The following is a 25,116-nucleotide window of genomic DNA, read 5'->3' as shown; positions in this document are numbered from 1 at the left end:
TTTTTTATCAGTTCTGTTTTGATTAGAGAGTGGAAAGAGTAGCCCGTTTGTAGAGTTCAGTGGTATGCAATAGCCTAAAATTCTATATGGGAAAGAATCTAAAGGAGGATGGTGCTAGCTTACTTCTGGCAGAAGAGCTGCCCACAGTTCCTGCAGTGGTGACGCCTCTCCGTGAGTGAGAACCGGACTGCACAGCCTGAGCAGCTGTCCCCTCCCTCATCCTTCACCCAGTGGTCGGCTGCTGACCGGCCCGGCTGATCACTCACAGACCAGCTGAACACTCGGCCACGGCCATCCCCAATGAGAATTCTGCTGTGATCCCTGGAGGAGAAAAAGAAGAGCATTTCCATGACAATTATTGGCTCAGTAAGGTACAGACAGTGATAGCTGATTTTAGATATCAGAATATTTAATGACGTTTTAATGACCAGGATATTAATCAGTGCTCTCAACAAAAACAACAAACACAAAACAGCATTATGCAAAGAACAGTATCTGCATCCTTTGACAACACTGAAAAAATGCACTGAGTGATCACCTGTGAGCTACTCACTTGGAGATGCCGAGGGCAGTGATTTCTGCTGGATGTGCGTTATCTTTGCGATCAAATGCTGTGTGCATAGTTAGTTTGCTCCTAAACACCAACTGACGCTCCCATCGGTATCCTAGAAGGGAGCAGGAAGGAAAAAAGGAAAAAGACAAATCTGCTCGTTCTCATTTCTATATCCCCCTCCTTCCCCAAAATATCCATGTGCATCAATTTGTAGAAAGGAAACATCTTTATCTCCCCGGAGGCTGATAACTCTCAGACTCACTTCCCACTCAGGGAAAATACACTCTCAACTGCTCCCCACCACATCCAAGGAAGGAGAAAATGCAATACAAAGCAGAGTCTTGCATTTCACCAAATGCAGCTGGCATTTGTAGAGAACAGTGACATTCAGAGTGGAGCTGGCACTGAAGACCAGCAGGACTGAGAGTGCTTCATTAGTATTATTAATTTTGTCTGTAGCCACGGTTGAGATTTACAACTATGGTTAATTTTTTTCACACATCCCCTACAGTGCTGTGTTTTGGTTATGTGACTAAAACAGCGTTGAGGACATGGCAGTGTTTGAGGTACTGCTGAAGATTACTTTCACAGCGTCAAGGTTTTCTTTTTTTTCCCCACTCTTTCTCATCTACCACCAAGTAGGCTGAAGGTGTACAAGAAGCTCAGAAGTAACACAAGTTGCTTAGTAGACTATCCTTAGCTCAACTTTTGAGTTTTTGTGCTTTTGCCCTTTTGCTCCTCCTATTCTCTCCCCCCAACCCATTGCAGCGACAACAAGTGAGCAGATTAGCTGCCAGCCAAGGTAAACCCAACACCATTTCTCACGAAAAACTCCAACAATGTGCAACCTCAACACAGAAATTTTTTCACCAACGACTTTTGAATTTATCAGCCATCACTGCTCAAAACTGCAGAGATACTGCTTTTTAGGTCAGTGCTAACAGCAAATTTATCCTTCCAAGGAAGCATACTCCACACTTCTTTTACCTGGTTTAAGCTTACTGTAGTGCCGTGCTTCAGCATAGCTGGGGTGCAGGTGGTTAACCTGAGCGTGGGGATGTATTTTTGCTTGTCCTTCAGAATAATTCACAAAGATAAAGCCATCTTTCTCATCCAAGCTAAGCTGGTCTGACCAACGTCTGGAGTCATCCGAGCCACTGTCTGCCGACCATGCTGCTGCCACTCTGTTTGAGGCTGACCTCGGTCTGTGGCTGGTGCTGCCTGGCTGACTTTGGCTCTCCTGCAGTTTCACATCCTGACCAATGCATGGATCATCTGCGTCAGAGTCACTGCTGTCTTCTTCATGGGCTTCCTGTCCTGAATTCATGCAACAGAAAACATCGTTAGCGGGATTGCTTATAGGCTATCTTCCTTTCTTGCTGCTACACTGCCTACAACCCAACAGGTGCCACCATGGCATGACTAAAGGAAAATTACATATGGGAATCTCAGAGCCTTTGCAAAGGATCCAGCTCCCACCACAGCAAACAGCAGCAGAAATCATCACATTTTTCATCTCTTTGACAATGGAGGTAGTTCCTACAATAGTTGTTCTGAGGTAGGCTGGGAAAGACACAGTGAGTACAGCTTTCAAAAGTGTTCAATTTAAAGAAAAATTGAAAAAATTAAAAATTCCTCCTGTCACTCAGGAAAACAGTAAACAGTAGTGATGAGACTCAGAACAACTAAAACACATGAGGCAGATGTTATCAACAGGCTTAACATGATGCGAAAACACAGCAGTTCAATACATTTATATTCTGTTACAGAAAAGCTGAGCTGTGCAATTAAAAGCATCCTATGAGTATCATAGGATCCACATCCAAGTCTAGATCATATCTTCAACACGAAGGTGAAAAAAGGAAGATGAGATGAGTAAAGCAAATGCCCATCAAGCACGGACCATATTCTTCAGAACAGAGAAAACACTATGGCATGGCCAACTCTGCTTGTGTAAAATTCCACTGATGGAACATCAGGTTGTTAACTCTGCTCTTAGGCTATGATTTTATTTCAAAATAGAGAAATACATAGCTTTAGGACAATGGTAGTATCCATTAGGTTCACTGATAGCAGAAGCAACCACAGGAAGGACTTTACTCCTCTCAGAACAAAAGGAAGGATAGCTACAATTTTCCTTGCTCACAGTAGTATGATATGACAGTATGAAGTGGTGAATGAGAACTGAGACACTTCATTATGTCCAATGGATGCCTATTCTCCACTGAGAGAAAACACTTCTGTCATTTTCTGCCCTGCACAACCACAGGACTTTATCTGTGTGAAAGGGAAATAGGATAAAAGACAAATAGTAAACTGGGGGGTAGGAGACGTACCTATCTGTGCTTCTTGGCAATCCTCTTGCATTTCCAGCACCTCTGCAGGCTCTGGAGCCGGTGTTTCTGGTACTTGCAAAAACTCCATCCGCCAGAACTGGAGGGACAGGGGACAAGCAAACTGGCATATATGGAACTCTTTGCTAGAGTTAAGAGGCATTATTAGAACTGTACAATCACACCAGCAGTACAACAGGCATGTCGCTTTTTTTTCCCCCCCAAGGGGCATAGGAGGTCAACTACATAAATGCCTGAATGACAGCTGAACAAGCCTTGTGCTGTTATTTAACGCTTAAGCTATTCAAATAAAAAACCCACTCCATACTGCAATCTGACCACCAGACTCTGGTTAAGACAGATGCAGGCATGCACATGCCAAAATAATGAAAGCCAGGATGGACTGGCAGTGAACAGAGATGCTCTTTTTATTTTTCCTTCTTTTTCCTCTTTTCTTTCCAAGCAGCAAAATGAATTACCTAAAAGTGTGCAGAATAAAAGCAGAAAACAAAAGCTACAAACTCCAGGCATAGAAGCCAGTGAGCAACAAGTGGCTGAAATATAATATATATAATGAAGCACCCCGGAACAGCAGGATCACTTTCAGTACCAGCCAGGATGCTGTGTTGGTAGAATTTACTTCTCTATTACAAAGGCGTAAACTTATTTTTCTAAGCAGTGGTTCCAAGTACGTACCCGTACAACTCCATCTGAATGTCCTGTCACAATGACATTTTGGGTATCCCATTCATTCATCTCTGACACGAAACAACACATGATTTGCTGGCTTCGACCAGTGAAAGTGTTCACACTTGCAGTGGGGCTGCCATTAATACTCCATACATGAATGTAAGTGCCAGCACATGATACAATATCCCCCTGAAAATACAAGTAACAACTCCATATGTGAAAACAAATCTCAGATTCTGTTTCAGCAAAAACATAAGCCAGGTTTATTTGCATAGGTCAGTGTTATCCCAAGCACAGATATAGGTTGGGTGGAGAACGCCTTGAGAACAGCCCTGAAAAGTAGGACATGGGAGCATCAATCGATGAAAGATTCAATATGAGCTGGCTATGTGCACTTGCAGACCAGAAGGCCAACTGTAACCTGGATTGCATGAAGAGAAGCGTAACCAGCAGGTCAAGGGAGGTGATTCTGCCCCTCTACTCTGCTCTTGCGAGACCTCACCTGGACTACTGCATCCAATTCTGGGGCCCCCAAGAATAGACAAGAAGGATGTGGAGCTGTTGAAGCAGGTCCAGAGGCCACAAAGATGATCAAAGGGGTGAAGCACCTGCCATGTGAGGACAGGCTGAGAAAGCTGAGGCTCTTCAGCCTAGAGAACAGAAGGCTCTGGTGGGACCTTATAGCAGCCTTCTTCTACCTGACGGGAGCCTACAGGAAAGCTGGGGAGTGACTTTTTATAAGGGCAGGTACCAAGAGGATGAAGGGAAATGGTTTTAAACTGGAAGACGGTAAATTTAGACTAGATACTAGGAAGAAATTCTGTACTGTGAGGGCGGTGAGACACTGGAACAGGTTGCCCACCGAGGCTGTGGATGCCCCTCCCTGGAAGCATTCAAGGCCAGGCTGGATGGGGCTCTGAGCAGCCTGGTCTAAAGGAAGGTGTTCCTGCCTACAGCAGGAGGGTTAGAACTAGATGATCTTAAAGGTCCCTTCCAACCCAAACTATTCTATGATTGCAACAGCAACTTTGAAGTAATTCCTGTTCAGGTTGTTTGAGACCCTAAATAAAACTGTACGATAATACACTTCTACTTTTTTTTTTTTTTTCCCCAAGAGTGTACACAGAAAAACAGACTTAGTAACAACCTGTCTTCAGAATTTATAGCATTTAATAGGTAGATCAATTCCTTTATTTTTCACCAATCCTACAGCATATTTTAAGTACCTTCCCTTCCCTGTTTTATGGCGCAGCTCAAACCTCCAATCTTTTTCACTGACACATGCTACATTAAAGTTCATATGATTCCTTCCTAATTGAGAAAATGGCAAGAAATAGTCCTTTCATCTAGTGCAGAGGCGAAGTAGTAGCTGTGGTCTAAAACACCAGCAACACTACAACAACTGGATGAGCAGCTAACAAACCATGCCTCTTACTACCCTCTTCTTCTCATTATAATTTATCCCCTAACCAGGTAATAAGTTTTAATGCGAATTACGCAAGCTTCCCCAAACCAGTGTAAGAGCCTAATTTGTTTTTCTTCAGTTTAACAATTCCAGTCTCTTGCTAACACTCCCACTGCACATGCATGTTTGCTTCTTACCGTTAATTCATTTATACAGAGTGCTGAAACTGGAGCCCTGTGACCTCGAAGCTGTGTAAGAAATGAGAGCTTATTCAAATCCCAGATGATGCAGGTGCGATCCCGTGAGCCACTCACGATGATGTGATAAGCTAGTGATGCTGTCAAGCACGTGACAGTGTCAGTATGACCCAGTAATGCCTGCAAAACAGAAGACAGAAGGAACATGCCACAACCAAGAGAGAACACAAAAGTTGTTGTATTAAACCTAAAGAGATTCAGTCAATGTGAACTCAAACACTTTATCAAAAGGCCCAGCTGGACTGAAAGTATTTAGTTGGCGACTGCTTCCATAACTGAAATTGATAGGAATCATTTTCCGAAAACAAAAATTCTTTGTAAATAAGAACTGGCTCCTATTTAAAAACCTGTTGGTGTTTGAGAAAAGACAAAGAAAAATTACAACCAAAAAGACAAAGTTCACAGCAAGGAGGAGAAAATTACAAACATCTGCTTTGAGAAGACCCCTTTTCTACATTTTAGGCCTGAAGTAACAATTGGATAGAAGTCTGGAATACAGCTGGATTTCTCCTGTTTACGAAGTTAGAAAGTCATCAGATAAGCTACAGCAACTGCCCTTGCACTTACTCTGTCCTCACTGACAAAAGCAGAGCAACTTAAATATGTCACCCTGAAATTCAGGATACAGTGTCTTATCTTGCAGTAGCTGTTAGCAAAACACTCCTGAAATACAGCTTCAGACAGTCTATGTTGGAGACCAGTGGTGAAAAGTTAATTAATAACCCTCCCTGTCATCTTCAGATGGGGTATTTTATAGAGATCACTACAGTAACACAGCTTATTCCACAGAAAACACATCTGCATACTTTTGTGTGTTTTTTTTTAAATAAAAAAATATTAAAATTTATTCTAAAAAAAAATTGCTATTTTATTTCCCATTTTTACAACAAAGCTCCACATGATCAACAATCCTCAAAATGATGAAATTTTTATGATACATTTTACCTATTTTCAGTGTAGATCTCTACTGGGACTACTCAGATTTCCAAGTCTACTCAACTCAGAGTTGCAAAGCTTACAAACTTCCTTTGATTTTGGAATATCATTTCCCTAATCGACATCTCTGTTGTATTTTACCTGTTTCAATGTGAGGGCTTTAGCTTTTTCTTTGGAGATGCCCATTTCCCACACACACACCGCTGTGCTTGTTCCCCCAGTGATAACCAGCTTGGGATTGGGACAAATGGCACACAGTATCTGACCCCACTCTGACAAACATTCATAAACAATTACTGCCTGGAAATAAAGAAAACAGAGAAGGATTACTTGCAGGATTAGAATTAGGTGTGAAAAATATAAAAGCTCAAGTATCATCCTGCAAACTGAACCATTAAGTTTTTTTTTTTTTTTAACTATTAACCAAGATTTTGCTGCTGTCCTGTTTATTTACATGTTTTTCTCAAACGTAAATAATTCCAGGCTATGCATAAGATGCCTCCTGAGGGAACACAAGAAGTGACATTACATGATTTAATTGATTTGGGTTTTTTTTCTTTGCAGTCTTGTTAAAAGTTATTATAAATCGGCTTATGTTATTCTGCTCATGTTCTGATGAAGAAAATTGGACTGGGAGGAAGAAAATACACAGCACAAAAAATGTTATCAATTCATATGCAAACTAAGTTTTCAACTTTCGATTCCTTTCACTATTAAATAGTGATTTCTTTTGGTAGATTCAGCACTGAAATGAATTTCAGAAGACAAACCTTGTCCGACTCGTAGGTACCCAGTCTACAGCTGAGATCTGCATAGCCCCAGGCAAAAGTTTTATTCCATGTAGGAGGGATGAGAACCTTATTCTGTTCAACAGCCAGAATACCCTTATCAGTACACACAATCTGTCCCACAGGCTCCTTGAGCTCTAAAAAAGAAGATAGAGTTATCTTTTACTGAAGAAAAAAGACTGATGCTGTCCAATCCTATTAAATACCAGATGTTCCACAAAAAACAAATATCTGCATCGCTTAAACAATTGCTCAGGTCCCACCTACAATGCTGCAGAAGATATCTTTTAAGCCAAATAAGGCACAGATGTAATCCCTTTGATGCTTCTGGGCATTAAAAGTGATTGTGCCGTTTTCAACACTATTAAAAGTAATTTTTTGGTATCGATTCCAATGTCTTGGCCAAACATTTCCACAGGTTGTATTCCTAACCAGTGATCTATTTGCTGTTTTTAATCAAGTTCTGCAAATACTGATAAACACTTTTTTGTCTCTTATCCTTGAGTATAGCCCTGCTACGTTTTGTGGAATGGTACATCCTTTTCTCTCCAATTCATTTAATCATTTAAGAAAGAAAATACCAAATAGCATTTACCTACTTTGCTGACAGTTAACTTTTATTCACTTCAGTGTCAGAGATAAACAATGTCAGAACCTACCCCTTTGGCCTCAGTGCAGCTACCAGTATCCCTTCCTGCCAACATTCTCAGCATTTTTTTGCATTGAAAAATTGGAAATAATGCTCCAAATACTGTGGCTTTACCTTTCACTGGTGTGAGAGATGGCCGCAGGTTGTCCAAATGATGGAAAAAAATCTTGTCACTTGTGGAACCTGGGGGCACAGAGGTTCCTGCAGCCTCCCCATTCAGTCGGCTTCTAACACGCTTTGGAGGGTGTGGCTTTTTGAAGAGCTGAAAGTCATCAAGAAATTACAGGTTTACAAGAGCACAAGCTAAAGATCAGCAGTGTTTCATTCACATTCTAAAAATTCTAGAGATCAGCAGTCAGAAAGCACTACTTAACTGTTCTCTGCATTCAGGATTCACTGTTAGGCATCCACTAATAAATTACAGCAAACATTTTGGTAAGACTTCAACAAATAACACAGAATCCAACTGTGATATGTAAGCAAACCATTTTTTGCAGCCTCCACACAAAGGTTTATCAGATGGTAAATTATTATAAACATTTTGATGGCAAGTGTTATGTACTTACAGTAACTAACTTATGAGTATAAATCTTTACCATATTTTGTAAAATTTCACCTTCTTTGACAGCAAAGTTGTAAAAACAGTAAAAGAAGAGCTGCAATTTCAAGGCTGAAAGTTATTATTATTATTATTTTAACCTATAGCATATTCAAGGTACAGGGAACATACACGAACCTGACGTAGTTGGGCCGTGAGGATGCACAAATGTTTTTACTGCTCACATCAAGGCAATGGGTATGCAGGGCAACAGCAGGACTGTTTGCCTCAGCCCTCCCTGAATCACCCCACACCACCACATGGCTGGTCTAATGATGTGAGAGAGGGCACTTTTTTTTTTTTTTTAAGAGTTATTATAGAAATTAATTTATCACAGGAAAATGGCACTTGCACTGTTGCACTCTGTCACATCAAGTGTTACATTTTTAGCAGCAACATACTTATTTTTTCAATATTTATTTTTTTCTAAGTTGAACAATAATGTCATAATTCTTTTAACCTTCACTTTATGAGTGCAAAACAGAAAAAAAGACATTTCCCTTCTTGTGAGCAAAGCCCAAATTCCTTCTTTGTTGCAGAAACAGATCATTGCACATCACTGGAAGAATACGAACAAACATTCTCAAGAAGTTTAACTCCTCAAACACTTTTCTCTTCTGTTTCAAAACATTTCAGCCCATGTGCAATCTGGCAAATAGAAATTCTGCAGATGGTGTACCTGTTTTGGTATTTGTCCAAAGTTGTTAATAAATCCTATAGTAGCTGTCTCTTTTAAGGGATCATTGATGTTATATATATCCACTTGCCCCTCATAGAAGAGATGGTGAAAGACATTTACAGCTTCTACTGCAGCAGGACCTTGTTGTTTATAGCCAAAGATCAAGTCAATCCACTCATGCAGATGTGCACTCACAAAGTCACATTCCAGAGCCTGAAATCCAAAGGACACGCACTGAAATTTGCCACGTCAGTCACCAGTTGAGTCTACTACATGTGCCATAAAGAAAAAAGCAGAATACACTGATATATTCTCAGTATGTTTCGATAAAGCTTTTTCATTTAAACAACACCTGCCTCAACTTACTCTCTAGCCAAAAAGGAAGAGAAGGAAACGCCAAGTCTGCAGCTATTTGTAACAAATAGCCATCACTCAGAACTCATGGACCAGATAGCAGCTGTGACTGCATGAATCAAGTCATGTTTAATTTGCAGCATAAAAGGCACAACTGAAGTTTTCTACTGCCATTAAAACTCAGATTACCTCCCGGTGAACTCTGATAAATTCACGAGGGTCTCCTTTTGCCCACGGAGGGAGTATTACATCTCCAAGCTTAGTGCCATTTTGTTTGCAACCTATAAAACAAATTAAAAAATTTGGAGATACGCACTGAAACCACACAGCAACAGCAACGGTTTTTAAAGTCAACAACAAAAATGTCTTTCTTTTATAAGGCAACATCTTTCAGACTTTTCATTTAAATACTGCCTTATCTTTAAAGGTCAGGCAATAAAACCTAAACATTTCCTAAGTAGTTGTTCATATATGGTATCTTCCAAGAGTAGAAAAATAGGAGTCACTCAAACATTCCTTACTAGGGTTTTTGAAGATGACAATACGGTTTCAGAGTTCTGTTAATACAGCTTGCACTGAAACAGTGATACCCAACTTATACCCAAAGCAGCTGTGGAGCTGGCAGCTAAAGCCATCATTGCACCAAGGCACATTTCTCATCTTTTCTTGACCTCTGTGTTATTCACGATGTAAAAATGAGTAAAATGCAACAGCTTGAATTTTAGAGAGGAAAAATTTGCTACTTAGCATGTATATAGCAGCAGACATGTCAGCTGGGTGTATTTTGAAGGACAATAAATCCTGGTACTTGATGGCTTATCAGCAAATTGCACTGACAAGCCTTGGTGAAACAGATTTATGTCTAAGGATTTGTTTTCTTTGAAATAGAAACAGTTTGTGTCAAACAACTGAAATGTTGTTTTACACACGAGAATAACTACACAACAGTACAAGCTAAATATTCATGTACTGACACTGACGAACTAACAGCTGTGTGCCAAAAGCTTCACATCCAAGGACAGTGGTGAATGCACAGGGCACAGTCTGGCCACATACAGTCATCTGGGTACCAGAGAGCTCAGTTCTCACTCTGAATATGTAATGCTGGCATGTTTGGACTACTAAAAACCTATTTGTTAAGACTTCTCAGTTATATTCCTGTGTTGCCATCTGTTGCTGAGAGACAATCCACACTTCTTACTAGCTCAGAGGAACACCAGCAAGCTTCCAAGTTTACACAAGTGTACAAGCAGTACAGGCAGTGTCCTACATTTCTTGCATAATCTCATTAGGGTTTGAATGTTTTCCTCTCTATTTGGGAGCAAAGAAATAGAATGGGAGCAGGGTAAGTATGAAATAACACAAACTCAAGTATCACACCTTACTAGTTCAGAACAAAAACCAATTCCTACTGTTGTTCTCAATATTGGTTGAAAAATTTCTTTTGCCTGATGATCACAATCTAAATTTATCAGATGTTGAACTAAACAAACAAGACCAATACTGTTATGGTCAGGGCCATACCCTCTTATGTGAAATACATTTAGAAGATGTTCTGCAGCTCTTTTTTCCCCCATTCGTTATTGCTTTCATAAGGTTGCACTTCCAATCTCTAACAATACATTCTGAACAACAGATCTGAAGCTGCTTAAATGTACCACTCAATCTTTCTTATGGCTATTAGACTCACAGCACAGAACTGAGAAAAGCTTAATGCCTCAGTTATGTGTGACATATATTCCAAAGAATACTCAACTTCTATGGCAAATATGTGGAATTAGACTCTTAAATAATTATTGTCATAAAAAGTAAGAGCCACATTCCAACAAAACTTTTAAAAACAGTTAAAGAGGAGGTCCTAAAAGTGAAAACTGTCAAACAGATTTTGCAAAGTCTGAAAACACTAAGGAAGATGATATATAATATAATGAAGTAACATACTGCATATCGAAAAATGGAAACCAGAGAACTGCAGGTAAAATGCGATGATCTGAGTGTTTCAAAGTGGTTTAATTAAAAACAAATAAAATTTAAAAAAAATCACCAAATCAACCAGCAAACAAAATCACCCCATCTTAAGCTGAAAACTTTTTGAGTAGTTAAATGTCTTTTTAGCAGTTGTCAGAACAAACTACTCATTAATTTTTAAAATGAACACTTCTGTTTGAGAAAATGAAGTAGATAAAATTGAAAGAAAAGGCATCACAAAAGCAAATGGTAACTCCTGCAATATTCTTACTGATGAATCAGTGAGCTCTGTATCACTCAAACTTTTAAAAATATACAAACATGGAGCCATCTATCCTTTCCTCATGCAGTCAAGTGAATCACATTCTTCCCACTTGATGAGCTTTTCTCATGTCAGACTGCCTGCAACACACTCACAGTGGCAGCAATGCTACCAGCTGCTTTGCTTACCGAGATCAAAATTGTTGGAATTGAGCAAGAACTCAGGGAGGTAGAAAAATTCTGGGATGAGCTCTTTCACGTCTGCCATGTTGTGCTTTGATGCTGAGTACCAGGCCTCTCGCACACTGTGAAACATTCGATCTGCCAGGTCAAAGTGACCGCCCTGCAGGACAAAGGGAGAACCATCAGATCAGCCCAACAGAATACCTTGGCTGAAAGGAGGAGAACCAGAACACACATACACAGAGTATCAAGATAGAGATATCTTCAGAATGTTAAGAAACACACTCAATCCTACTTCAAATTTCAGTGTGGGAAACATCATCCCAAAGAAAATACATTTTTCTTTGCTTGATGACTTCCATGTAGGATCACTGTTATGATGCCAGCTCCCTCTCAATCTGCCAAAAAATCCGGGCTCTGCAAATTTTAACACTCAGTTTATTTTAACACTCAGTAACAAACTCCTGGGATAGAAGTACTGGTTTTTTAAAAAAGAACCTTTTAATTTTGTGTGAAGATGTTAAGGAACTGGTATACAACTCTTTCAACAGCACTCTAATAAAGCTTGATTAAAAATGTAACTTTTTTCACAGTAAAATCATCTTTGGTTTTTGCCTTGTGTTATTTTGTTCATACATTTATTCAAAACATTCTAACCTTATGAAGAAATGTGAATTTCATTGCATCTTCTACTAAGTAACCTTAACAATTTTTGGACCAATCCAGCCTGTAATCACTCAACTGATTTTTTTTTCCTAACATGTTTTATGGAAAAAAAAAAAAAAAAACGAGATCTCATTTTCTCACATAGATCTCAAATGCACAGCAGGAAAGTGATATAGAAAGTGAGGTCTTATACTTTTTACCTGTAGTCGTAAGAAAATCTGCGTAAAAGGCTCCATCCGGACAAGATAGGAAGCCACTATCATGGCAGATGAATAATGGGTCCCATAATGATAAGCTGGAGTTTCACCTGCAGAACATTAAACATCATGCACATAGAAGAAATAAAGCAGTTAGATGAAGCAATTACTGGTGACAGTACTAACCTGCTCTGCCTTATATTTAGCCTGTGATCGTGGACACGTTTAAAATTGGCACTTGTAACTTTCATTCTCAAGTCATCAAAAACTGTATGATTTCTCGTGGCTATTTCAGTTAGAGCTGCAGTGCAGTACCTGTAATTCAATGGGCTTCTGCCCAGCAGGACCACATGGTCAGTCTTTTTTTTTTTTTTTTTTTTTTAATTTAAAATGCGTGAAGCATTCCAATACAGCTATGGTGATTTCTGCTGATGGAACATTTGTTTATTTTCATTCTTCTTGATAACTCTGGAAATAAGGCTTGGGAAGAAACAATTCTCAGAAATTCTGGCTACAGATTTCGTACAACCAAAATAACATCTAAAATGAAGAATACATAACTTGATTGTGATTCACTTTGAAGCATTACAAACTTAAGAATTTCTAGTGCCTCTATTTCTTTTGGATAGTAGCAAGAAAGTAGTACTTCCTGAGCAGGAAATCATACATCAAACTCAGAAATGAAAAAGCTGAACTGCTGCTACTGCAGAGGTATTCACATTTCTCTGTACAACTTACAGCCTTCCAGCAGCGCTCAACCTGTACTAGTTAAAGAGACAACTGGATGTGTGTTTCTTCTGTACTTGCCCATTTCTAGCCTTTAGACATCACTGAACTGTTTTGAAAAACAACTGTTTTGTCTTTATTTCTATATATAAACACATGCTGGTCAGATTTAAAAATCAGCAGTGTAACAATAATCCTTTGCTTCTAATTTAATATTTGTTCATAGCCCACGGTAGGGCTCTGCATATCCACATCCAGAAGTCTTGAGACACGTAATAAAAATTCACATCATCTTCCTGAACTGTGGCAGGCTCGTGCCTGTGTCCTCTTCCTGCAGCATATACCACTTCTTACCATTGGGATCTTCCCAGTCTTTGTATCGTTTCTTGTACTGGGCCAACCTGTCTTCTGTTTGAGCTCCCATGGGCTTTGCCAAGTTTCTGAATGTCTTGGGGTTTGTAAGATCCAACTCCTTTAAAAATAAAACAAACATCAATTCAATTTTAAAAACATGTGCTTTCCCTTTGGACACAACATCCTTCAAGATATACTTCAGAAAGCTAATGCAAAAACTTACTGCTGCACTCTTGCACGCTGCTACACAAAGGAGATGCAACTGCCTTAGTACAAAGTGAACGTGGGCCTTCACCTGTCCATTAGCACCCATAAAATCAGGATGGGCAAAGGCCTTCCTGCATGAGATTGCCAAGCACCTCCACTATCCTAACCACTGACCACGTGGGCTGGACATTACAAAACAGATGAAAATACAAAAAAGGCAATAAAGATACACCTTGGTTTTACGGAGGTAGTGCAAGCCAAACGTAATACAACTCAAACACGCAAAAAAATTACTATTACGCTGATTGTATGTTTTATTTACCTCTCAATCAAATTACTATTAGACTGATAGAACATTTTATTTACCTCTGAATCATAGTCTGCGAGGACCCAGGGAAAGACAGGGTACTGCATGAGATCATTGTAGGATCGGCCCGCCAGGGTGTTTAAGTGCATCAGGTACTGGAAATTACTGATTTCTCCTCTCTGAAGGAAGACATAACAGAGCTGTAAAGACTCCACTTCAATCAACTGGGTTGTCAAACTTCTCAGGTGCTTGCATTAGCTCTCTCCAAACACAGGAAACTTACTTCAGTATAACAATGTCCAAACTCTATACTTTTAAAAATAGAATCATTTAGTATTTCATGATGAAATATACCCAAAATTAAATATAATTTGAGCATGAAATATAACCAGTTACAGTACTGAGATACTTTTTCTAAAGCAGTACTTGTTCATAGGATGTAACTCAGGTATACTGAGTATATACCACTACAAAATATCCAATTAAAAAATAAAAAAAAAAAATGATCACACTTACTTCCCATCTTTGAGTAACAGATTTCTCTCCCACTAAAGTGCTAAGCAAGCCAGACCTGGTTAGAAGAAGAAAGTACATTTTCTGACTTATTAATAGAATTTGAGTTGCATCTTCATAAGGTAATTCAAAATGCTGAGACTAAAACTTACAAATTTTACAATCAGGCAAAATAGATTTCATTCCTTTTTGCTTTAGCAGTGCACATTTTATTTTTCAGCACAGACTGTTAAAATAATGCACATTATGCATGCAATTCAGTGCACATTCAAACTGCTGAGGCTGCTACTGAGGAAAATATCTAACAACCCAGAGAAGCCAAATAGTTTTGGAACTTCAGTTCTTTCAAAATGTACCAATAACTTTAATCTTGAAAATATGTATTTGTAGGAATACATACCAAAAGCATCAATGATGCAAGAACATTTAGAGAAGTTAGAGCATAAAATTAATATTTATTTGGCATTACCCAGTTATAAGCAGAGATTTATACAGGAACTTCCCAGTACATCTGGACCTTAAGGTAAACATTTGAAACCAAGGAGATAAAGAGCTTATGAGGAATGGCAAAGCTTACCCTTGTTCTACGCTGGTGTTTGGCCTCTGTCCAGACACCGACTCCGAACTGTCAGTTAGAGATGGCACCACAGCCAAAAACCTGCAACGACAGTTAGAAGATTACCATTAGTGTGTCTGACATAGGCATCTCTTCTTAGAAATGAACGCATCTGGTACAATTACTTTGTTCTGAGCAGCTGTGTAACATCTTTAACAAAACCAGAACATCCCCTCTCTCCCCACATCCACACTCGCTGTCACAGCTCTCATACAGACCACATGCAGCAAGTTCAGCATACAGGCAATAGCGCTTCCTAGTGGCTCTATGGTGCCATACTGTATTTGCTACAGAGTTATGAACTGTCTCACACCAATCACTTGCAATCTTGTTAGCAAATCATTGCAGGCTCAAATATGACTCAAGACAGATACTTGCAAATAATCACATTAAATATCCTAACTTAAGTTACTTTACAATACCTCTGATAAACTTTATTTCTGACCCCTTTTTGGAACGCCAGAAGATAGTTTCGTCCGTCTCCTGAGAAAACTTCAATTGCAATTGGCTAAAAACAAACAAGACAAACAGGTCACCACTAACACATCTGTTTGTCACCTTCAAAGGTCAGAAATAAACCAGTTTGGCTATGCTGAGCTACACGTGACACAAAATGTATTGCAACGCACACTTTGCCTAGTGTGACCGGTTGGTCTCTTTTCAGAACACTAAAATCCACTAATTCACCCATTTAACTAAGTCACAGTAGACCAAAAAGTTCAAGATCAGATATTTAGACTTGTATTTCATCACAATGAATAGCTTTCACTTGCCAAATAATGACCTCCACACAAGTTACCTGCAAAAGGTATCTCCTTTTATGTACTTCCTTAATATCTTCATATGCAAAAATGCTGCACGTTCTTTTGAGTTGACTTGGACCTTGCCTTGCCCCCCTTGGTATGATTGGCTCATGCATCCTGTAAAAGAGCATAAACAGGAAAGTGATTAAAAGAGATGCATTGTAAGAATCATTCTTTTCATTCATACGAGAATGCAAGCACAGAAAGAACTTGTTTCACAATAAACCACATCACGCTTAGTATTTTGTGAACACAAGAGGTTGTGAACTCCTGAGATTGTCAGCAATTTCAACATTATTTTGTAGTTGACCCCTGAAAAAATTTCATTAAATATCTGCTGTTTGCCTATTAAAGACTGATTAAACTCATTCACTCACTTTGGAGGCAATGTCTCAATGTCGCGTATTTCTCTGGTGGCTGTCATGGTGAATCCATCAATTACATAAAAGTGCTCTTTGCCAAAGAGGAGCAGCCCTTCACTAGTGTCAAGGCCCTGTACCCGAGCACAGCGGTACATGTGCTGAATCTGAAATGAAAAACAGGCACTTAGCAAAAGTAGGTCAATGAGCTGAGACTCAGACCATTGCTCTGTTAGAACCAGTCCCAGACACTGCTTTGTTATGCATAGATGCAGTAAAAATTTTGCTATTTTTCCTACTCATTTGAGAAAAACATAACCTTGGCAATCAGCAATTGAGAAAGTAGTTTAAAGGAAGTTTCCTCTGTATGATATAGATTGGTAAGTTTACTAACTTACTCATACACGTATGGCTTCTTGGACATATTCTACAAACTGTAACCAACTTGACTGATCACACATTTACTGACATAATTCAGACAAGATGGAACAATGAAATAACCAGAGCAGCCTTTCAATGCTGTTCTTAGGGATAAAATATTCACTGTCCAGAATTTTCATTCTAATGATGAGAACAACTGATCAGTTTGTAGAGTATTTACATTTTCAACACGCACTTCCTCTTTCGGTTCATTATGCCAACCACGTAAGGGGAGAACAGCTGTAGGACAAGTCTTATGAGGAGCGGCTGAGGGAACAGGGACTGTTTCATCTGGAGAAGAGGAAGCTCAGTCAAAACATTATAGCTCTCTACTACTACTTGAGAAGAGGCTGTGGTGAAGTGGGAGTTGGTCTCTCCTCCCATATAACTAGCAATAGGACTAGAGAGAATGGCCTCAAGTTGCAACAAGGGAGATTCAGGTTGGATGTTAGGAAAAATTTATCTCTGAAAGGGTAGTCAGGTGCTGGAATGAGCTGCCCAGGGAGGGGTTCGAGAAATGTTTGGATGTTGTACTGAAGGACATGGTTAAGTGGGGAGGTGTCAGTGGACAGTTGGACTGGATGATGTTGGAGATCTTTTCAAACTTTGATTCTATGATTCTTTGACTCAGTTCTAGGACAGGTTTGGTTTTCCTTAGTAGGTAGGAAGTTAAAAAAAAAAAAGTTTCCAGTACAGTGTTTGAATTGAAGCACACATTTCTTATCAAAGATATTACAAGAAGCACCTGATGGAATATTAAGCAGATGCAGCTGTAGATCAGGAAAAGCATTTAAAGATGTTTATTTTCTGCTCTCTACATGCAATGCAGAAATTCCAAAATAGTAAATGCTGTTTGTTTGCAGTACACAATACCTTCTCTCCTTCTTCAAGAAGTCGAAGCAAAGTTGTATTGTCAGTCTTCTCTTCTTCATCAATCGAACTGCCCTCGACAATTTGATCTTGTGACTGTTCCTGGTTCTCATCATCTCCTCCATCAGGAGCAGAGCGAGACCGTTTCAGGGGAGGCTTCACTAGGCCTAGAAAAGAAGAATGAAGATAAAATCTTAAACAATGAGAATTAAATGATCACTGTGAAAAACCTCTTCAAGTTTAAAATTGCTGATCCAATGCTAAGGCAGAAAACAGAGCCCAACATGTTTATCTCAGTGCAAATGTAATGGAATATATAAAGGCAGACAAATTTAAAAAACTGGAGCAGGACAGAAAAAGTGATCTAACCTTTGACTCTCGCAATTGTGTCCTCCCCATGTTCTGGCTCCTGCTGAGTGGTTTCACCCACTGTGTTTTCCTCTATGGTGTCCTGGAAGATGGCAGGGTTTCCAGATGCCAGGCGCATGTAGTACTCCTTACTGTCGTAACTTATAGCCCTTCGGTAGCGAGCAGGTTTCTTAGAAATAATTGAACACAATCACTTGGTCAGTCAAGTCTTCTCACACATTTCAGGGACGTGGTGTGCAGCATGGAGCATGCCTACAATGTGCTCTGTGCATGTGCAGTGGTACACCGAAACATACGAGAACAAGGACTCCACCCTGGATCCAATCTGATTTAAGAGGAGCTATTCAGCCACTGAATTAACAGTGGGTTTGTGGAAAAGCCTGCTGCTAAATCTGCAGCACAGGAAGTACTGAGTATGGCTATTAGGTAACAAACAACAGATGTCACAAAAGACAGGTGGGATACTTTTGCTGAAGCCTGATGGATCAAATGGATATTTTCTACCCTCTCAGCGCTCCCTGCAGCACATGCAGCTCATTCATTAGACAGCTGCTGCAAAACTAGACAGTGGTCTGAATAAACTCAACAAAAGATTAAAATAAGTGAAGCTGATACTGACTGAAAGAGACGGGAACCTGAATGTAAGGCTCAAAAATTAACTACTTCGGTTTTTTCTTTCATTAATACATATTTTGAAGGTCCTCATGAAACTGGCATAAAAAGATCCATTTAGAATTCATCAAGAATCATCAGTAACCACAATGGATTATATTGTATTTCAATATGGTGGTGGCATGGCATTGGTCTTTTGTTTAGCATGTTAACTCTTAGGTTCTTCATTTAATTACAGAGGTAATACTAGAAATCAAAGTAGCATCTAAATGAGGACACTGTCAGAAACATCACTGCAGAAACAAGCAGGGATAAGAGCTATTACAGAGCCAAGAACTTCTCTCAAATTAAAACAAACTGTTGCACTTGGATGGAAGAAAACCCACTGATTTAATATTTCAGTTGAAAGTTTTCTTCTACAAGAACTGTTTAACCCAACACCTCTAGAATGCTCAGTCCGTGAACACTTTCAGCTCTTCATAGAAAAAAGTTAACTTTGTAGCATAATTTCCCATTATTTCTGAAATTATATTGGGATAATTACAAAATACTACCATATGTACAGTCCAGTGCTTTAAATTATGTGCTATGGCAGAGTATCAATTGCCATTTCAATTATGTTTTTAACTTGTTCACCTCTGTAGTAGTATCTGGAAATACATAAAATGTGATTTTCTTTTTTTGTTGTTGTTTATCTGGACAATTATGCAGTGGGAAACTAAAGGACCCTTAAAAATAAATTAGCTCCATTACAAGTACATGCTTGCAATGACTAAGTGATTAAGATTGGCAAAATGGAGATTCATTACTTCAGGTCAAATTGGCTGCCTCAAAACTCAAAGATGTAAGGTATTGTGATTTATTTTGCAGACTTATGCTCAACTAAGCCTTTGCTCCTTTAACACTTCAGTGGTAACAACTGATGTGTATGCTAGAATGAAAAATCCAAACAAGCCCTATTAACATAAGGAAAGGGAAACAGCAACAATTTATATTGCATATTCTACATAAGAATAGCTTTCATTTATTAGTGTTAGTTTATTGTTGAATGTATTTTAAAAGGAGTGAGTACATATTACTTAGTGATGGGCAAGGCCGTGAATGTCACTTAACAGACAAGTAGTGTAACATGGAAAAGCCCACAGGGCAGCCAGTTTTAAACAATTCTGTTATTTTTAAGCTCAAATTCATATTTTGAAACAAAGTGTAAACATCATTAATAAAAAATAAGACTTGAAGGAAAGAAAATTGACTGCGGTGCTAACAAAAATAGATCTTTCAGCCCACGATCAAAAAGGGGAAAGAAAAACTTGCTCAGCAGACCCTCTTCCTGTTGCCCATTACTAAACATTTTCTATAGACCATTAGTTCAGACCCCAACCCACAACTCTGTACACAGTGAGAACAGTGACAGCACAGCCCAACACAGCCCTGTTAGTGTGCAGCAAAGAAGGGAAAAGCTACAGAAAGCTGTATTTAGGTGAAGGCTGAGGAGAGCACAGTGAAGTCCTCTAATGTGAATACTGAAAACAACATCTTTAGGCCTGGAAATACATACTGAAAGAGCAAGTTGAAAGCCAAATGTAGAAGCCTTGTTAAAATTACCCAACATGCAGGAGAAACAAAGAAGTTGTATTTATTTGACATTCTTTCAGTCAGTGTATTTGTTTCTTTACCTTTTGAGGAACGGTATCATCAGCTGTCTCAGGAAGTCTACTTGAGAGGTCAGACTGAAAACAGGGCATTAAGTATATGCATCAGAAAAAGAACACTTGAGAAGAAGGCATGATGTTCTCCATTGTGTGTGAACTTAACCATCACTAGAGCTAGCCTGAGTCAGATGGGAAGTAGACAAAAACATCTAATAGTGTAATGCTGGCTATACAGTGTTTTTTGTTCACACATCTTAAGTATGTTAACACTCACTCTTGGTTAGAGAAAAAAATATCCTGCATGCTCCATTCCTTAAAAGCAAGCAGGAACTAATTGCCAAGCTTTCAAAGGTTATGTGCATTTTTGCCTAAGTGGTCGATGTTCATGGTCACAGATTTTCAGTGAAAGCACACCCGAACCAATGCCCATAGGCCTGCTTGGTTTTTGCATTTTTCTTTGGTTATGTTTAAGTGTTCTTTAGCACTAGGCCAAGAATTGAAACAGAAATCTCCCATCCATAAGTATGGCATTTTATGGCTTCTTGTTGGTAGTGAAGATGCCTCTGCTGCTCACCAACACGAGCACACCACACCATATTTTGGAACAGGCAGAGGTCTCAATTTCACTCCATTTTGAGGTGTGAGAAGTCTAGTCCATTCCCTAAACATACTGTGAAGAACAACCAGATCTTACCAATCATTTAGGACTTACAGATATGCTGATAAACGAATAGAGTAAAATATGCATCTTAAAGAGCCACTTAAAAAAAAAACAACTTTATTTTACAACAGGGCATAAAATTTCTCTCAACAAATCTTGAATTACTTACCAGCAAGTTTGTTTCCTGCTCAGCTTCAGGCATGTAGGGATACTGAGTGTAAAACATGTCATTTCGCACCATCTTCTTCCTCATTCGGCAGGGCCCCTCAGTCATCTCCAACATCCACTTGTCCAGATGGGAACCAATGGGAGGACCCCACAAACCTCGCTCTCGTAGTAACTCATATTCAATCTGAGACCACTCTTCTGTCACATATTTTAATGCATTCTGCTGACGCTGGATACAAACATGTTTATATAAAGCATTAAAAGCTATGTCTTTAAGCCCGTATCCAATATGAGCAGATGTTTTCCTTATACTACAAAAAGTCTTGTAACTGAAATTTCTAAGAGCATTAAAGAAATACTCATTAGAGTAATACACTCTAATGAGATTTTCAGTCTCAGCTACCATAGAATCAAGCTTCATACTGTAATCCTCTAAGCAGAAGAGGAAAAAAGAGGATAAACAAACTGCTTTTGATTTTAATCTGCAACTGAATGTATTTGTAAATGGCAAATACGAGCATATGCAATATTAATACATTGATTTTGAAAAGGGATTTTAGGAATTTTGGATGGTTTTCCTACAACACTTAAATAGAAGAGAGAAATTAAATAAAGCAAAGCTTATCTGGTGGAATTTTGCTTTCAGTAACTTATTCCTGCAGAATAAGCTACACTGAACCAAAGGACTTTGGGGACGCTTGGAACAAAACCCAGGGTACAATGATTTGCTTCTAGGAGGCACAGAACAGCTATGTTTTTATGCTACAGTAAAAGTTATCTTTGTGTACAAAGTTTCTCTATGCCTTCTTTTTCCAAGAATCTTTAGTAGTATTTGAAAAAAGAAATGGGATAGAAACACGATGGCTTTCTAAAACAGTGTACAAAACCTTTAAGATTTAACTTAGATAGCACTGCTGCAACAAAATCAAAATTAATTTTCCTCATTTATTTGACTGCATTAAGAAAGCATCCTTAAAATATCTGTATCTATACACTGAAGTGTGTCACCACCAAGCTTCTAATACTTCATAAGCCATATACTGAGAAACAGGAGCTGTACAACCTCACGTGTCAAAAATACCAGTTTCAGGTACTTCTCTGAACCATACCTCCTGATATTCTTTATACTGCATATCAACGAGGTCTCGAACCACTGCGATGTGAGTAAACATCCATTGGGAAATTTCCTAATAGTAAGATAAGGAGATGGACAGATTCAGACTTCATAGAAGCAAGTTATGGAAAAGCTATAAATAAATAACCATTAGTTGCTCACAAAAACTATCTGCTTAAAAAATGATTTGGACTAATTTTAAACTACTGCACGCAACTGTATTTTCAAGGCTGTTTTATGGTTTTGCTTTATCTGGGTGTTTTCATGGTTTTCTTTGTTTTTACAGCAACGAACTCATGTATAGGGATACCGTTTAAGAGAAGAGGGCAAACATTTGCTAAGAAATGAAAGTACGTGACTGATGGTACAGAACATTCCTAAATAGCTAAAAAAGGCAATAGCTGAGAAATATTACTACTATTCTCCATTTTCTAGTAATATTTTGTAGATGCTGACCAAATTTGATGGAAACCCTAACAACATCTGTCATATTGTATGGAAAAACACCTGCTTTCACACTTTGCTTCATGTAATGGCATGTCTGGTAACAGATGTTCTCTGCTGAGCCTGGGGATTTCTTCATTTTCACTTTAATGTGTGTGCCTGTTTACCAGGAAAAGGACTGTGAACATTAAGCATTCTTTATTAAATCAAAGCCAGTGTATAACTCCCAGATGAGCAAGTGAACTGGTGAGCTTCTTTTCCATTTACACAGGGCACAACTCCTGATGAAGTCTATAGGTTACACATTTTCTTACGGCAGAAACACATCTGCCTCCCATGATTTGATGTCTCCTCACTATTTCATGTGGTTATTACAATAAGAACTCAATCCTCCAAAACTTTTAGTAACCCTCTTTCCTTTGTTTTCTGTCCCAAATACTTTATACGAACTCTTTACAATGTTCCATCAGGTTGTGTCCTACTGAGAGTACAGTTTTCTCCACTAGTCTTCATTTTTTAGACAAGCAACTACCTTGACATCTATTATAAAATGCTGTGATAAACTGAATTTAAGACTCAGTTAACCAGAGCAGTTGAGCAGAGAGCTTAAACTCTCAACTTACTGTTCCAGGTAGGCAGATACACCTGCTGGATTAGGCCACACAGAAGCAAGAAAGAACAGTCTCAGTATTCAGGAATGGGAAAACCAAGCACAAGCTGTCACCTTACACCCTAAGAGACACTTCATACTGCAACATTTACCATATACTCCAAACATATAATGCTGGATTTGAGACTGCATTTTATGAAGCAAAATTACCTGTGTAGAGAGATTGTGTTTGTTGAGTCCACTCTCCTTCCGGTTTCTCCTAGAACCTGTTAGTTTAGAGAGGCCAAACCCACTGCTGACTCGTGAAAGCTTGGACTGTGTGCTTGGAACCAAAGCCTCCCCTCTACTGATGCACTTCTTTTCATGGGCTGAAAAACAAGGATTTTGTGTTGGTTTTTTTTTCGTTGTTGCCACTGGTATTTCACTAAATAGAGTAACAATCTCCATTGCTCTCAAAAACTTTGTGTGCTTGTCAGAGTAGTGTGTTGTTTTGTTATTTTTAAAGGCAGAAGTTGATTTGTTGTTGCTATTGTTGTTGTTGTAGCATTGCTGCTGTTTTTTAAAAGAAAGATTACCAAGAGAAATCTCGGTATTTTTTGCACTTAAAAGGATTAACGGATTAACTTGATTAACAGATCTGTGACTCCTTTCATCAATTATCAAAATCAAGGTCTATGAGCTGTAAGTTGTTACTTACCCTCCCTCCAAACACCAACTCATTTCAGTTTTGCTGAACTACATGCGTTAAAAACAAAATGGACATTCCAAGGAAGGGAGACAGTATCTGTAGAAATCCAATTCTAAGGAAGGTCCAACAGGTCATCATAAGCAGTGTTCATGGTAAGGCAAATAAGTGAACCAGCCCACCACCACTGCAATCCATAAGGCACTCTTTGGTATATGCTTGCACAGAAACACAAGACATCACTAGGATCTGCAAAACTATTGAATGTCCCATGTATGGACCTTGTGTAAGTTTTTCCTAGACCCAGTGCTGTTTCTGAATCATAGATATTGAACTTTAATAAGTATTTACCGATGCAAAAAAGGAAGTCCTATATCGAATCATCCAGTGCATGTGGTTCACCTTGGGGAAAGCTACCACGCAGAACAGATCTTCAGCTGCACTTACCCAAATGATTTTGCCAACACTTTAAACTTGCTTCCTCAATTAAAGGTCTTGCAACAGTTATATCCACTTGGCCACGGTCATTGACAGGCAGCGTCACTTTAAAAACTTCTTCTAAAACCTGTTTTTTACTGTGAATCAGCTCCGTCCACACTCTGTTTATAGCTTTTAAAAGAAGCTGGCGACCTGCAGCAGTGCAAGACCACAAACAGCAAGTTCTCTACAGTGCTTCCTGAACTTGTACTTTTACAGCAGATTGAATAAACTAAGCAATTTCACTCAAGGTTCTTCCCTTCTGTCTTGATTTCTGAAATGTCTTTAACTACACTTTTTTGTCATTCATATACTGTTAGATAGTATCTACAGATCGATTTTGACATTTTTCCTCTGTGAATCTGAAACATCAGCTCCAATTATTTGTGATTTCTATCCCACATTCATGCATAGACCAACAAAACAGGATTAAAGAGAAGTTTACAGATTACACATTTATACGCACAAATTCATACATATACAAATTACTTTTTTTTCTGTCTGTATTAATACACACATGCATAAATATTAACATATAAAAAGATCAAAACCACAATCCTTTTTCTCCACAGACAGTTCATAAATTCCCCATGAAAGAATGATCCTAATGATATTTTACACCTTATACCATT

General features: G+C 38.8%; 1 protein-coding gene across 11 annotated transcripts in view; it reads right to left on the bottom strand.

Moving 5' to 3' along the window:
* The window catches only part of WDFY3 (WD repeat and FYVE domain containing 3), a 141,099-nt gene that overhangs the window by 4,084 nt on the left and 111,899 nt on the right, over positions 1 to 25,116 (bottom strand). For 8 of the 11 annotated variants that reach the window (XM_090139035.1, XM_090139033.1, XM_090139032.1 and 5 more), the window contains 27 exons: positions 24,455 to 24,637; positions 23,533 to 23,690; positions 22,264 to 22,341; positions 21,156 to 21,383; positions 20,350 to 20,403; positions 18,062 to 18,230; positions 17,696 to 17,859; positions 16,421 to 16,569; positions 16,040 to 16,160; positions 15,663 to 15,748; positions 15,202 to 15,282; positions 14,628 to 14,682; positions 14,171 to 14,290; positions 13,598 to 13,715; positions 12,521 to 12,627; positions 11,661 to 11,814; positions 9,432 to 9,523; positions 8,889 to 9,101; positions 7,726 to 7,873; positions 6,945 to 7,099; positions 6,316 to 6,474; positions 5,179 to 5,358; positions 3,583 to 3,765; positions 2,890 to 2,986; positions 1,541 to 1,870; positions 554 to 665; positions 124 to 321 (listed from right to left, as the gene is read on the bottom strand). In XM_090139035.1, coding sequence (XP_089995161.1) covers positions 124 to 321; positions 554 to 665; positions 1,541 to 1,870; positions 2,890 to 2,986; positions 3,583 to 3,765; positions 5,179 to 5,358; positions 6,316 to 6,474; positions 6,945 to 7,099; positions 7,726 to 7,873; positions 8,889 to 9,101; positions 9,432 to 9,523; positions 11,661 to 11,814; positions 12,521 to 12,627; positions 13,598 to 13,715; positions 14,171 to 14,290; positions 14,628 to 14,682; positions 15,202 to 15,282; positions 15,663 to 15,748; positions 16,040 to 16,160; positions 16,421 to 16,569; positions 17,696 to 17,859; positions 18,062 to 18,230; positions 20,350 to 20,403; positions 21,156 to 21,383; positions 22,264 to 22,341; positions 23,533 to 23,690; positions 24,455 to 24,637 — 3,892 coding nt within the window. Of the gene's footprint in view, positions 1 to 123; positions 322 to 538; positions 666 to 1,540; positions 1,871 to 2,889; positions 2,987 to 3,582; positions 3,766 to 5,178; positions 5,359 to 6,315; positions 6,475 to 6,944; positions 7,100 to 7,725; positions 7,874 to 8,888; positions 9,102 to 9,431; positions 9,524 to 11,660; positions 11,815 to 12,520; positions 12,628 to 13,597; positions 13,716 to 14,170; positions 14,291 to 14,627; positions 14,683 to 15,201; positions 15,283 to 15,662; positions 15,749 to 16,039; positions 16,161 to 16,420; positions 16,570 to 17,695; positions 17,860 to 18,061; positions 18,231 to 20,349; positions 20,404 to 21,155; positions 21,384 to 22,263; positions 22,342 to 23,532; positions 23,691 to 24,454; positions 24,638 to 25,116 lie in introns of those variants that run through there. The other 3 variants (XM_090139039.1, XM_090139040.1, XM_090139041.1) reach the window with 2 other exon arrangements.

The sequence above is a fragment of the Phasianus colchicus genome, chromosome 4, assembly GCF_987193195.1.
Source record: "Phasianus colchicus chromosome 4, bPhaCol1.hap1.1, whole genome shotgun sequence".
NCBI classification, from domain to species: domain Eukaryota; kingdom Metazoa; phylum Chordata; class Aves; order Galliformes; family Phasianidae; genus Phasianus; species Phasianus colchicus.
Note: the sequence above shows the minus strand (reverse complement) of the source record. Positions and strands in the feature narration are given on the sequence as shown.